General features: G+C 38.5%; 1 protein-coding gene across 2 annotated transcripts; it reads left to right on the top strand.

The window, feature by feature from the left end:
* The first annotated feature begins 221 nt into the window (after nt 1–221).
* Nucleotides 222–12,328, top strand: LOC123313259 (microcephalin). 2 transcript variants are annotated; one of them, XM_044898064.1, is made up of 8 exons: nt 222–1,027; nt 1,120–1,344; nt 1,400–1,734; nt 1,818–3,016; nt 5,615–6,586; nt 8,448–8,797; nt 11,683–11,760; nt 11,817–12,328. In XM_044898064.1, the coding sequence occupies exons 1-8, from the start codon at nt 371–373 to the stop codon at nt 12,126–12,128; spliced, it is 4,128 nt and encodes a 1,375-aa protein (XP_044753999.1). In that variant the 5' UTR covers nt 222–370; the 3' UTR covers nt 12,129–12,328. The 2 variants fall into 2 exon arrangements, with proteins under 2 accessions (XP_044753999.1, XP_044754009.1); XM_044898074.1 differs by having other exon boundaries at nt 1,403–1,734.
* Nucleotides 12,329–13,518: the final 1,190 nt, after the last annotated feature.

Genomic DNA, 13,518 nt, shown 5'->3' on the forward strand with positions numbered 1-13,518 from the left:
TCCTAAACCATAGAGTTTCCTAGTATCTCAACAAGAATGCGTTTCAGTACCAAAGAGTTAATCTTTGTCAGTACCTTCGATTTTCACAACAGAATTCGTTCATCGATAATTCGAATATTTGCAAAAAAGTTGAGTAGAAGTCAAAAATAGTAAAAATATTCGTGGAGCAAATGTTTTGCAATTTTCCATAATCTGTGGTTAGCATTCAGTTGTCAGATCTATGTCAAAAACACCACCTGTTCATTTTTCATTCAAAAATAATGGGTTGTTAACTTCGGTTTATTGAATATCAAATGATGTAGTTGTTCTACAGTATTACTCAAAAATTTTTTGAAAATTTGTTATTTACTAATTTACTTGTCCTTCAAAAATGAGTAGACGTTCTGAGATTTCACATAAGTCGAATAATGTTGATTTCAACCTTTCCCTCTTTGAACACGCTCTGAAAGACCCAGCCAGCAAGAATGTTATACTACAATTACTTTCTGCGAATAACAAAAATGTCTTTGAGTTATTCAAACCCGGGGTAGATGCTGCAAGCAGCCCTGTGAGGAGGGTCAAGAAGAAAGAACATTGTGAAAGTCCAACAGCGTTGCTCAGGAGAAGAGAACTTGAAAAGAAAAACCGACCCGAGAGACCTGAGAGCGCTCAGTCGCACACATCTGAACAATCAACACAATCATCAACTTCTGGCAGGAGCTCAACGGTACCCTTCGAAAGGATACTTAAGAATGTTGTTGCGTATGTGGAAATTAACAGTAATGGAACTGATAGGTCAGGGGGCGCAAAAGCCCTTCTTAGGTCTATGGGTGCAACTGTGTGTGAGAAATTCACTAGGGATGTAACACATGTGATATTCAAAGACGGATTGTATACAACTTATCAGAGAGCCAAACTTCTTAAAGTACATCTGGTGTCGGTGCTGTGGTTAGAGGCTACAAGGAGGAATGGTGTGAGGGCTCAAGAGAAAAATTATCCTGCTCTGGGAACCAAGAATTATGACCTGAATGTGTCAATGATTTGTTCAGTGAGTCTGAAGATTCGAAATTAAAGTATTTAACTGTAGTTACTCAAGAAACTTAAGTTATTTGAATGATTCCATATTTGTGAATGTTTCAGCAAATGCAAAAAGATTATGAGGACGTTATTAGAGAAGAAATAAGAAGAACATTGGAGTCTGGGACTCCCCTCCCTAGCTCTAAGTCTTTTATGGACAATAGAAGAAAGACAGTAGGAACTAGTAGCAAATCCTTTGATAGAAGTTCACAATTAGCTTCCCAGAGTTACAAAAATAATGAGGTCAATACTGTTGTCTCAAGGATTGGAGGACAATCTACATCTAAGGTAATATATGTGGTAGATGGAATGAAAACCATAATTCTTTTTAATTTTTTTCTAGAAGAAAGTGCAGCCACCAAGCATGACTTTACAGGACAGTTCCCCCGCAGTTTCAACTGATGAGGATCTATCCATTTTATCTAAAAAAATCCACAGTGATATACTAAACTCTTCAACAGATTCGTTCAGACCTGCTAGTTTGCGTCTGGAACAAAATGAGGTTTCCGATTCAGATTCTGAATGTGGCATGATAGACGGACATTTCAGCCAGAGGGAGACAGTTGTAGATGACACTTTCACTGGAATAGCACCGCTTCAATCGGATGAAATTTTTCCTTCTAATATGGAGTTAACCTGCACTGAAGATAGCGACTCTCAATCGATTATGAGTAACAGGTAAGAAAAATATATCATATCATAGTTTTCGCTGGGTATTTTACTCAGTATTAGCGTACCACTTCACCCCCTTGTTTTTTCAGAAACAGAACTTCGAATTTGACGGCAAGTATGGATTTGACGACGCCCAATGCGGGCAGTATACTCCAAAACTTGAAGGGAAGTATTTTGAATTCTTTGTCCTATATTACTTCGAGAAATCAGAATGCGACCGGTGCTGTCAAGAGAAAAAGCAACGAGAAAGAAAATTATTCCACCTCATCGACGAATAAGACGCCAAAAACGTCGAAAGTGAACTTCGACAGACCTAAATCCACTGTTAAACTGAGAAAAAACGTGGAGAAAGAGACGTTTTCCACACCGAAGTTAGAAAATGAAAACGATTCGTGCAAAGATGACTTTTACGGTCTCGAAACACCGAAACTCGTGGTTCAAACTAAGAAACTCCCCAAACCAGTGAATATTATGAATCAAGGCCACAGTGATGAGAAATTAGCAGAGACTAGTACCTCTATGTCTTCGTTGAGGATTTCGGGTGATTCAAAAGAGAAAATGGGTAACTCTAAGGTTTCTAATGATGATTCTTCGCTGCGGACTTCAACGGAAAACACCAAGAAATCCAACGGTACCTCCATGTCATCTTTGAGGCTCAGCAAGAGCAGCCTGGAAAACTCCAACTTGTCCGATGTTCCATCTTTGAGGATCTCTCCAGAGAAACAGAAAATCAGCGATGACCTAGCTGGTATCGAATTGAAGATTGATATACCGGAGGATAACGAAGTTCAGACTGAAAGTAACCCAACATCCTCTACGCCTTTCGTAACAGAGAGGAAAAAACGACAGACTAGAAGGAGCGTTAAGCCTGATTTGGCTCCTCAGACGGGAACGCCCGTGAGAAACACCAGGAGTTCCACCAGGGTGAGTACGGTTCATAAAGAAGAGGTGGAAGAGTTCAAGGAGGAACTGGAGAACAAAAAGGATTCTCACGATAAAAACAAGGAGGTCGAGTTGGTTGCTTCGAGGGAAGACCAAGTTAGTACGCCTAGACCTGCGAGGAAATTTCCTTCGAAGACTCCAAAGAAGTCCGATGTTTTTATTTCTCCCTTTGTTAATACGAGACGGAGAAGGAAATCTAATGCTAGGGCCGTTGAAGCGATGGATTGTGATCAAGAAGATAGCCGTATGAGCGGAATAGGTTCGACAAGAAGGTCCACTAGGATTAATAAAGAACAATCTACGAGCACACCCAAGGAAATTGGAAAAGAAACTGTTGAAACTCCAGGTATTATAATTTTTTCTTGGTATATAAAAAATTAAGTAAAGCAACAGAGAGAAACAAAGAATAGTGATAACCGTAGCCTTCTAGCATCTCATGTTTTTGAGTTATTAGCAAAAATTTGGACTATTTCGAAAAGTTTTCATGAATTTTTTGCTAATAACTCAAAAATGAAGGATACTAGGAGGCTACTGTTCTCACTGTTCTCTGTTTACCTGAAAAAGAGCTTGGGAAGGCGCCATCTGTTTTGCTCTGGCTCATTTAGTTTCCGAGATCCCCTCGCTGGACATCAAATTCGGGACACCCTGTACTGTATCTCGTTGGCGTATGAAACGCTTATAATGGATACTTATTTTTTATTACAATTGTGCGTTACGGATGCTTCAAGCATTTTAAAATCCTTGAAAGTTGCCGGCTTCCAAATCCGAGTGATATGGAATGAAATTTATATTGTATATATTTTCAAGGTGAGTTTTGACATTATCCAGGCGTTTTTTCGTGTTTTGTGCATCAATTTATGGTTTCGTCACAGAACGCTTCAACTGCGCATAGAGGTGATATAAAACTATCACAGAACACAGTAGTTGAGATCTTCTGTGACGAAACCATAAATGTCTAGCACAGAACACGAAAAAACGACACAATAATGTCAAATTTTATTCCATATCAGTCGGCTTTTAGAGTCGACGACCTTCCAAGGATTGTGAAATTTTCAAAGCAATCGAAAGGACAAATATAATTAAACAAAAAATACGTCTCTACTATAAGCGTTTAGTCGAATATTTACGCAAACGTTTCTGAATTCGTCCATTCTCTCAGAAACTTGAAATCAGTGTTGCCACAGACATTTTTGAAGTTTCGGTAGAACTATCGAGAAAATTCGGTAGATTTCGTAAATTTTCGGTAGATCCAAGTTAATACTATTTATTTCATGCAAAGGCGTCGAATGGGATAGGGTTTTTGCTTCAAAATTACAGAGTAATGTAATTTCTTACCTATTCACGTAATGATGAATGATTATAGGAATTTCATAACAAGAAAACCAAATTAAACATAAATCCATGCCATGAAATTAATATCATAAAAAACAAAAACTATAAATGGAAGATTTATTTGTACAAATGGTAATAAACTAAAAATAGAAAAGCACTCATTGAAAAAATTTACATAAAAAAATAAATAACGTAACATAAAAATAACAAAAAGTTAATTTTAAATGTACGTATATATCTCAAACGCTACCCATCTCGAGTTTCATATAGCACCTTTCTATCACTCATTTTTGTAAAATGCTGTTCTGTTACGGCGAAACCTGTATCCAGGTTATCTAACACTATTACTGTCACTTACGTAGTCAGTTGTCCCTTGTCAAGTCACCAAACCAAAGCAAATTAGATCTGTTTTGTTTTGTACTGGAATGTAATTTTGTGTTCGACACTGATCAAAAAATTCGGTAGAAAATCAATTGAAATCGGTATATCGGTAGAAATTTTCGCAAATCGGTAGATCTACCGAAATTTCGGTAGCTGTGGCATCACTGCTTGAAATAAGCGAAAAGAGCCACTTCGAACTACTTGATTATTCTGCGACTTCCGGAAACCACAGAATTCTATTTTCCGGAATAATTTTGACATGTATCTAATACATTGTTCGGATTGTTGAGAACTCGTCAACAATTCATGAAATGTCAAAATTATTTATCGGAATAATAGTTTCATTCATGATTTTTTCAAATGCACTGCGGAAACTATTCAAAATCATTCTTCAAATATGGAGTTTCAGAATTTAAATCGTTTGGTTTCAAGTTTACGATTTGGCAACAGCGCCAAAAAAAAAAAATGTCCGATCAGCTTGTTTATAAAATGACAGCTGTTGATTTACAGGGGCGTACTTACTGGCGAGGCTCAACAGCAACCGGCCATAAAAATCCCATAAAATTTTACGACCTTCCTCGTTCGTCGCAGACTTCAGCCATCTCTGTCTATCTCATCAAGATCATGTATTTGTTGTCTTTTATTATCAAGGCATATTTCAGTCGATGTTGCCAACTTGTGCAATTGAAATAAAACGCTTTAAATTTTAAATACCCATTTTGAAATGGTTATTTCAAAATGTGACGTTTCGAAGATATTTCATAAAAAATACATAATTTTCGTCAGAAGAAGTATTACCTATTGACTGAAATAGTAAAAAAGAATGTAGTTTGAGAGTCTTCAGTTTGTCTCACTGGATGATCTTCTCAACAACACCCAGTATAATTTAGCTCCAACCAGAAAACAGTGTTATTATACGCCATAGCAAAAAATTTAAAATGATTAACATTTTTCCGATGAAGACCTCAACAGGGGAGAGATATTCCAAAAAGTGTGACCTCCCCTTCGAAATAAGAAAAGAGGTGTAGGTTGCTTCCGGTATAACCGGAAGTGAATCACCCTGTATGAAATCGAATCGAATGCTCGCAGCGAAATGTCATATGTTTTCGTGGTTGATAAAATATGTATCATTACTTTCACCTTATTTTTTTTACCGGTTTATTTCAAGTTCATAATTTTTTCTTCTGTCCTGTTGAACGAAAAACGAAACGAATAATTGTATGTTTGACAGAGGTATCGCCGGAACAAGGGTTACCATCTGAGGAGGAATCTGAAGAACAGGATAGGATCGTCGAGGCAAAGGAACTGTCCAATATCATAGAAGAAGACGAAAATGTCGATAACAATTCTTCTTCAAATAAATCATTGAAACCCGTCGTGCTTCTACAGGATATCTTGGTGTCACCACCGGAGCAGTCGAAGACAATTAAAAAGAAAAGAAGTGAGGTAAAGCCTCGACAAGATAAGTGTGTAGTTTCTTTAGTTTCCATTTCCAATGAAGGCACCGAAAGTTCACCCCCTAAAAGATTCAAGAGTGATGATAAACAACTCAGAACTTCCAGAAGAACAAGAAGTGCTTTAAACGACGAAAGAGTAGGTCCTAATGAAAAAGATGATGAAAGAATCGAGGTGAAAACAGAAAGAAAAAGCAGGCGAAGAACAATGAGGGTGCCACCTGAACCAACCTCTGAAAAAGACGAAGAACAAGATGAAACATCGAACAAAAATGATGATAGTAGAACTCAGAAAACGCAAAGGAAGATTTCCAGGAGTAAATCCGAATCGGACGTTCAAAACTCTTCGAGAACCAGAAAAAGCAGGAGGATACGAAAATTATACGATCCCGATCAAGTCGACGAGGAGGAAGAGATTCAAGAAAGGCTGGGGGTTAACGACCAGGAAGAAAGAAAAACGACCCGAGAGGAAAAACTGTGGAAGGTTAACGTGAAATCTCAGAACGGCTGGCTTAACGGAAACATGTTGATGACCCAGAAGGCGATGGAGTTCTTGGGTAGATCCCAGGGTAATGTGACCACGCTCTTCAAGGAACCCGAATCGGTCCTGGAACGGCTCGGGATCAATAATGAAAAGAAGAAGGAGAGGAAGAAGGAATCGATCGTGAACAACAGCGACGATGAACAAGTGGATTTGGCCGAGGAATTTGTGAATAAGAAATCTAGAAAGATTCCCAAGGAGGATGAAGGTATGGGGTCTATATCATAAGTCTTTTTTCCAGATTTTTGCTGCTCAAATATCGATAAATCGTCAAAAACTCAATTTTTACCGTTGACTTAAAAACGAAACATCGTGGGATGCCATTTGTTCTAGTTTAACTCTTCTAGTTTGTCAAATGGTATTAAATTTTTGCAACTATTCAAGTTACCTGCAGCTGTTTTCAAGAAAATGCTTGTACGGTTTTCAGAAATACGAGGATATATTGAAAAATTCTCAGCCTACTATAGAAACAAAAAAAATTTCTATGTCAAAATATTTTATTACTCAACATATTCTCCTCTTAATTTTCTTCATTTGACCTACACCGGTTACTTCTTTGACACTGCTGTACTGTATCGCTTTCTGTTATATTTTATCGTACTTTACCCCGTTTCGCGAGTCTGACTTTTCCCTTCGCCATCAGTCATGGTGCGTAAGCCCTTGGGGTACTGAAGGGAAAGTCCCGTCAACCCCCCCCTGTTCGCGTTCCGCGTCATACATGTTGAATCCGAAATCTCTTCTTGTCTATCAGTCATGGTGCGTAAGCCCTTGGGGTAGAGAATAAGAGATACCGCTCGTCGTCAGTGAAAGCCCGCAGTTGCACTAAAAATATACCTTTTTATCCCATCGTGGGAGGCTACGGTTTTCAACTAACGGAAACGTGCCATTTGTTCTAGTTTAACTCTTCTAGTTTGTCAAATGGTATTAAATTTTTGCAACTATTCAAGTTACCTGCAGCTGTTATCAAGAAAATGCTTGTACGATTTTTAGAAATACGAGGATATATTGAGAAATTCTCAGCCTACTATAGAAACAAACAAAATTTCTATGTCAAAATATTTTATTACTCAACATATTCTCCTCTTAATTTTCTTCATTAGACCTACACCGGTTACTTCTTTGACAGTGCTGTACTGTATCGCTTTCTGTTATATTTTATCGTACTTTACCCTGTTTCGCGAGTCTGACTTTTCCCTTCGCCATCAGTCATGGTGCGTAAGCCCTTGGGGTACTGAAGGGAAAGTCCCGTCAACCCCCCCCCTGTTCGCGTTCCGCGTCATAAATGTTGAATACGAAATCTCTTCTTGTCTATCACTCATGGTGCGTAAGCCCTTGGGGTAGAGAATAAGAGATACCGCTCGTCGTCAGTGAAATCCCGTAGTTGCGCTAAAAATAGACCTTTTCTTCGCTATCAGTCATGGAGCGTTAGCCCTTGGGGTGGCGAATAAAAGTCTCGAATAGATCCGCCCTGGTTGTGTTTCTTCTCATTGGAGAAATAACAATTAATTACATCCCGATACCGTATAGCAAGTCATTTCACATCACGAGGTCATCCTTAGTATCCATTTCGTCAGTTCTGGTTGGCGCATTTTATTAAACAACCTTTGATTTTTTCACTGTACCCGGTATAAACTTTACAAAGTGCTCGTGACCGGATAGAATTTTCCCGAATGTATGTTTGCTGATAGATTCGCTCATATTTCATACCTACACATATCTCCGTTGTACATATAATCAGTTTCCGAAGGTGTGAATAAACTAGTACATAATTTGATTTTGACTACTTCGTTATCGCTACCACCCTAGATAACAGCGAACTCTGTCTCCGACTAGCAGCTACTCTGGTAGGTTTGCTATTCTTCCTAGTGAAAAGAATAGCTGGCGCTCGAGATAAGTTTTCTCCGAAGTAACCACGTTACAAACTGGTCTAGGCTAACTAGATATCAATACATCCTCGTATACTATCTACATACCTAAATTTTCAGGGAATTCATTCATTTGATGCTATGATAAGTCGAAAGTTGTTGGAGTGAATCCTTCCATCGACAACTCAACCTAAATTTTTCCAGTTTCTCTGCGAACTCCCAGAACTCAAAAATCAAGGCGTAATTTAACGCAGAAAGCCCTCACGACCGGCAACAGCAAGCGACGCAGCACTATGGAGTTCGCCCCGACACCGCTGAGCATGCCCAGGGTCAGAACTAAGCTGAATCTGGACCAGAAACCGACGATTGTATGCACCAAGATGCATAAGGCGGACGTTCAAGTGTTCAATCAGATAGTTAAGAAATTGGGCAGGTTCGAGATTGAGGACGAGGTCAGTTCGAGGACCACCCATTTGGTGGTGGGGGAGCCTAAGCGCACCGTCAATATGTTGAGGGCTTTGGCTAGGGGATGCTGGATCTTGAAGCAGGAATGGGTAAGATTATCAAGCTGTTTTAACGACTTTTTTAGATATGATTTTATGCGTGGTTTTCCAAAGGTGAGTATTTTTGCGGCAGAAGATAAAACTCGTCAAGATTTCACCAAAATTTTCATCACAAAATATGAGATTTATTCATTGCTGAATCTCGTCACCGAGAGTAAATCTACAAAAAGAATAAAAAACCAGAACATCAGTGCGATCAAACTTATAATTTCTTAGGGCTACTTGCGACTGAGTGCTCTCCTGTGACTGAAGAGACCCAATCGTGACCCACAGATCCTTCGATACTCCGGGCATGGATAATCACCAGCCAGATTTGGCCGCCGCTGTATTCTTCTCGAGTCTCCATTATAACAATGGGCCAAAGACCTCCACTGCGATCTGTCTAACGCTAGTTGTTCCCAGTTATGATTGACATTAGCTGATGTTAGTGATTCATGCAGTATATCCTTAAACCGCTTATACTGGCCTCCTGGTTTCCGAGCACCGTCTGTGAATTCGCAATGCAGAGCTATTTTGGGAAGTCTTGTGTCTTGCATCCTCAGAATGTAGCTGCTCCATCTGAGTCGGGCCCTCGTTACTTGAGTCTCAATTGTTATACAACTCGCACTCTGCAAGACTTCTGCATTTGAAACTTTGTGGACCATCTGATGTGCATTATTTGTCTTAGATGACGTTGTTGCGTTTGTTCAAGCCGTTTAATGTGTCGCCTGTAGGGCTTTCGCTTCCGTAAAGAAGCGTTGGGAGGACTACTGCTTTGTAAACAGCTGTCTTGGTCTTCAGATTGAGGTCGTGATTTTGAAATACTCTGTCCTTTAGATTACAGAATGCCCGTGATGCCGAATTTATACGGTTGTGTATTTCCGTATCTAGGTTAACCCTAGTATTCATGAAGCTTCGCAAGTATTTGACAGCTCGACCTCTTCTAGAGTTTCATCCTCCAGGCTGATATCTGTTTGAAGGCTATCTGGCGGACTTATCAGGATTTTGGTTTCGTCAATATTGAGTCTAAGGCCTAAAGCTTCGTTTATAACGTGCGTTCAAAAAAATTCGTCGTCAAGTAGGCTATGAAATTTTGAAGGCTGATGTTCGGTGGCTGAACGTATGTCTTTCCTTGAATTACTTCATCTTCCCAAAATGTAAACAATGATGACATTAACCTGTATGTCGTAATTTTGTACGGAAAGGCACTTTTCAGAAAAGGTTACCTGTAAATTTCACCCAACGTTCGAAAAGCATTTCTTTCATTGAGTAAGATGACAAGAATCCAAACAATCTGAGGCGGTTAGAAAAGTTCTTCGTAAAAATTTTAACCGTCCACTATTTTCATACGTAAGAGACATGAATCTTGAATTGATCGTGGTAGTATGTTTTTTTGTAAGAAGGTTCTAGTTACTTCAGTCATATGAATAGATCACAGTAAGATTCTCAATAATATGTTTATTAATTCTCTATAAATATTGAATCAGTCATTACTGAAAATCCATGACTAAACTAAAAGAACTGAATTACATGAAAATAGCTATTGGACAATTTATTAAAATTCAATTCAGCTATAAAAAGGCATGATGCTTTCTCCTTCATAACGTTCTGCTATTGAAGTTCCATAAAAGAAAGTAGGTCCACATTTTGCCTTTGACTGATGCATACTGTCAGTATGCATCAGTTCAGTATGATACTGAACTCCAATTTTTCTCGGATGCTACAAGGTTAGGTAATCACAACCATTTCAGTTTTCTGATAACATGTCAATCTTTATGAAAACAAATGGATATCTTTTTTTCAAAATCGGGTGCCATATGCCAACGGATACTCCATCCACTTGAGATAAAATCTGAAGAGAGGTTTGTCGAGCTTCTGTCACCATGTTTTCATTATTACTGAACTCTAGAGTTTTCTTTTTTGGTATACCACTTCCTTTTTTTTGAACATACCTGTTTCGTCAACACATCGCAAAACAGTACAATGGAAAAATTCATTCTTAATAATCTACAGCAACATAGGCTTCAATGAAGTCGCCGGAACAGAATATTTCCATTTTCTTTCAATTTTCTTTCCAATTTTGAAGTAGAATTCAATAGTAAAAGTCTTTCACACGTACGTAAAAACCATCTTTATAATTTGCTGATAATTTTAATTCAACAACAACCCAAAATGCTAAAATGACAGTTAGTAAAGCACGAGCTAAGAATTACGTTTAGACACGAAATATCGACGTTCAAAATTCCATAGCCTACTTGACGACGAATTTTTTTGAACGCACGTTATGTTTATAGGTGCCAATATCATCTGTAGATCCTCTGGGCTGCTAGCGATAAGTGCGCAATCGTCTGCATATTGAAGTTCCGTGATACACTTTGTACGGGTTTTTGAGGTGCTTCAGGTTGAACAGGCATCTATCAAATCTGAATCTTATTCCAACACCTCTTACAGGCATACTCATGTCAGCAATTATAGAGACATCTATGACGAAAATATTGAACAGTAAAGGCGCTAACACGCAGCCTTGTTTTATTCCAGAGTTGGTTAAGAAATAGTCAGTTGTAGAGCCATTATGCTGTATTCTAGCGTTGTTGTTGGTATGGAGGCTTTCACACACCGCTAAGAATTTTTCGGGTACTCCAAGTCGTCGAAGGCCTTACTTAAATCGATATAGGCTGTATAGATCCTTGATTATTGTTCACAGGCCTTCTCTTGCATCTGTCGCAGTGTAAAAATTAGGTCCACCGAATGAGATGCCCATAACTCCGAAACCATCAGCGAGTTTTGCCCAATTTAATCGGGATCAACCATTTAAAAAAGTTCACAAGAAGGGTTTTATGTTCGCTAATATATTCTGTTATGTACACTTTCGCCTCTAACTTTTTATGTTCTTCCAGCTTCTGTCTTCCTTAGAAGAAAGGGCTTGGCTTCCAGAGGAAAAATACGAGGTGACAGAATTCTCCCCTGCTGTACAGGTTTGTAGTCGAAACCACCGCTCGATTCAGGTTCATTTCACGTGAAAAATTTTCAGCAATGTCGACTGAGAAGGCAGGCCTTTGGTCCGACATACCACATGAACATCTTCCTCGATTGCGGGATGATCTACGTGGCCAAGTCTACAATACCCCGTTGTTCCGATATCAGGGAACTGATTACCCTTTGCGAGGGTAAAGTGACGAAAATCCCGGATAACGCAAAAATAGCCGTGGGGGCCTATTTTGAAGGATGCGACTGCGTGAACGAATACTGGGTGTTGGATTCTATAACGTCGGGGAAATTGGAACCCATCGACGAATACGTTATCACGGCTGAAAGTGCGAAGACCAAAAGTCCTTTTGTTTGATACGACCTGACTGGGCTGGGACCCAGCGAAAATGATGCCAGTCGTGCATCTGGATTTATTACGTGTGAATGAGTGCCATTCTTGGTTGCCATCCGGAATTTGTAATTCTGTATCTATTTATGATATTCTATTTTCGATTATAAATGTATATTATGTTTGTGTTGTAGACAATCAAAAAAGTAATATATAGTTTTATAGTTTGAAGTTTTATTTATTTCTTATTGTTTCTTAATGGGCAAGTTTCCTAAAACTCCAAAACCGAATTTGAGATTATTTATGGAAAGCCTTTTCTACTAGTTATTCAACACGTAAAAGATTCGCTTCAAAATTCAGACATTTCAGAAATACACCCTTCGAAACTTCGACTATGTGAACTTGTGACGTAGAATGCCTTTATTTAAATATAGTAATTTTTGTTAATTCGACAACACTGGAACCGATCAAGAGGATATCCCACAGATTACAAAAAATTGTTTCTGTAATCTGTGTCTTTACCTTCTTAAAACCGATGACATTTTGTGTCATTGTGTGTTTTTCTTGTCAAATGTGAATAATGTGATCATCAAACTTGATATTTATTACATCTATGGTGATCAGAAAACTTTCATGACCATTACTGACACAAATGGGCGTTGCCGGATTGTAAAAATGACGTAGAATGTTCACAAGAGCACTCCTGAAATCAGAATTTTCGTAATCGAATACAGACAAAATGCAATATGTTAAAATTCGAAAAAAATATATTTCGAGATATTTGAGTTATAAGGATTTTTATGACATATATTTTGAAATTTAGGAAAATACCCCATTCTCCCTTAGCCTACAATCAAAAGATTTAATTTAAAAATTTATATAACTGTCTTTGATTTACGCCTGTTCGCCTGAATAAAACAATCTAAAACTTGCTGAAATAAAACGTTAAGTCGCTCATGACAATATTGGCCGGGTACGGCAGATCCGATAATGCCGTACCTCCACTGCTCCACTCCACTAACGGCGCCCATATACAGGTATATTGGCTGTAAAGAAAAGCAAGGAACAAGCCTAGTGTTATTACAGAGGACGACTGATACTCGGTTTTGGTAAAAACCGAAAAAACTGTCAACTTTCGACATGCGTATCTCAGAAAAATCATCGAAGAGCTGAAAGTGATACATATTCTTAAAGAGCGACTCTAGTAATTCTCCAAATTTCATCGACTTCAGTGCAATTCGTTTGGTCTTGATAAACTTTTAAGTGGTCTCATATTTTTCGGCATTTCTCGAAGGTCAAGTTTTGGGACGCATAGAACTAAAAGTGATTCATCTCAATGCTCCATTCCGGACCTGAATCAAAGAAGAATCTTTGCCTGAACACAAAAAAATGTTTTAGAGTTCAAGTCTCGAATATC

This window comes from Coccinella septempunctata, chromosome 1 (assembly GCF_907165205.1).
Source record: "Coccinella septempunctata chromosome 1, icCocSept1.1, whole genome shotgun sequence".
Lineage (NCBI taxonomy): Eukaryota > Metazoa > Arthropoda > Insecta > Coleoptera > Coccinellidae > Coccinella > Coccinella septempunctata.

Coding starts and splice junctions, on each gene's coding strand:
- LOC123313259 (XM_044898064.1), top strand. CDS start 371: ATGAGTAGACGTTCTGAGATTTCACATAAGTCGAATAATGTTGATTTC. Junction 1,735..1,817: donor CAATCGATTATGAGTAACAG/GTAAGAAAAATA, acceptor TTGTTTTTTCAG/AAACAGAACTTCGAATTTGA. Junction 3,017..5,614: donor AGAAACTGTTGAAACTCCAG/GTATTATAATTT, acceptor TATGTTTGACAG/AGGTATCGCCGGAACAAGGG.